The 1,301-nt window shown below is 35.0% G+C and overlaps 1 protein-coding gene across 1 annotated transcript in view; it reads right to left on the bottom strand.

Moving 5' to 3' along the window:
• TMEM244 (transmembrane protein 244) overlaps nt 1–1,240 on the bottom strand; it is a 9,484-nt gene extending 8,244 nt beyond the window's left edge. The window contains exon 1 of the mRNA XM_010181175.1: nt 1,208–1,240. Within this exon, the coding sequence (XP_010179477.1) occupies nt 1,208–1,240 (33 nt within the window). The remainder of the gene's footprint in view (nt 1–1,207) is intronic.
• Between the last annotated feature and the right edge of the window lie 61 nt (nt 1,241–1,301).

Genomic DNA, 1,301 nt, shown 5'->3' on the forward strand with positions numbered 1-1,301 from the left:
TTCCCTACATCAAAACAAAGCTAAGCAAAAACTGAAAATTATTAATCTCCTCAACAAGGTTGGCCTGAGAGCTAAATACATCTTTCCCATTTTCACTATCTTTAGTCTTACTCTAAATGAAAATTGGCCAAATAACCCATCTGATTTATCCTTTTCCATGGTGTACACCATGGTCACTGTAATGTTAATTGACTACAGTGTCACGTGCAAGTTTGGCAGCCATGCTACCTCCTACCTCCCTTTAAGTATTTCTAAACTTCGGAAAGTTTAGTTTTTGGCACATTTCTGGTGGGAATCATTTCATTCTGTTACTCTGAGCAGATGCGTGTTTCCTGTAATTCTCCTTTATCTGCTGCCGTTCTTCTATTAGTTGTCTCCTTGATGCCTTTTCTGCTCTACATGTAGATTTGTACCGTAATAAAAGTGGTGAGACAAGACTGAAGTGAAAATCGCAGAGATGAAGGATGGCTGTGAGCCAATGACCTGCTGACCTCTATTGACAGTAGATGAATTCCTAACCTCTCTTGAAGTCAGTGACAAACTTTAATTGACATCAAAGGCCCAGAGTTTTTCTCTTTGTACCCAGAATTTTCTTAGTCCTTATCTTAGCGATGTAGGGGTGTATTCGGGACAGCATGCTTTGCTCAGTCAAGTAAACTAAGGAAATGCATGTTAACATGAAAATGAAAACCCTTTGAAAATTATCCAGTTATGTCACATTCTACTTCATTTTTTAATTTGACTTTTCAACTGAAATTTAAACATAATTTTTAAAATCTCAGAATACTTTTTGTTTTCAAGTTATTTTTTCCCTTTCTAAATATTCAGATATTTCAAAGCAAAAAAAACACAAGTTAAAAATGACAGGATCATTTAGTATATGTTAAAACAACATAAAGAAAGATTCTTATGATATCACTGGTGTAATCAATGTAGGATTTTAATAGACACTTCCAAGAATTATATCTCATAAATGGAACTACATTACACATTTTTAAATCCTTTTTATAAGATTTACTTTGCAGTACTTACTACCAGCAATATAGTATGAAGTGTCCTTTTGCTTCTGTTTTTTAGAAAGAGAACATTGAAGAACACTCTGTAAGAATGAAAACAACAGCTATTCCAAGCCCTGCAGTAGCTGTCTTATTCTCTAAATACTATCCAGTGACATACAACACTAAACAAACTGAATAATATCCTTTACCTTGGTTTCAGCAGTTTTGACCTTGAGAGCCATGGACACATGATGAGTGAAAGGAAGTGCTGTTGCTATATTCCGTATGCCAACATCAGCAGGA

This window comes from Mesitornis unicolor, unplaced genomic scaffold (genome assembly GCF_000695765.1).
Source record: "Mesitornis unicolor isolate BGI_N332 unplaced genomic scaffold, ASM69576v1 scaffold46923, whole genome shotgun sequence".
In the NCBI taxonomy this organism is placed as follows: Eukaryota; Metazoa; Chordata; class Aves; order Mesitornithiformes; family Mesitornithidae; genus Mesitornis; species Mesitornis unicolor.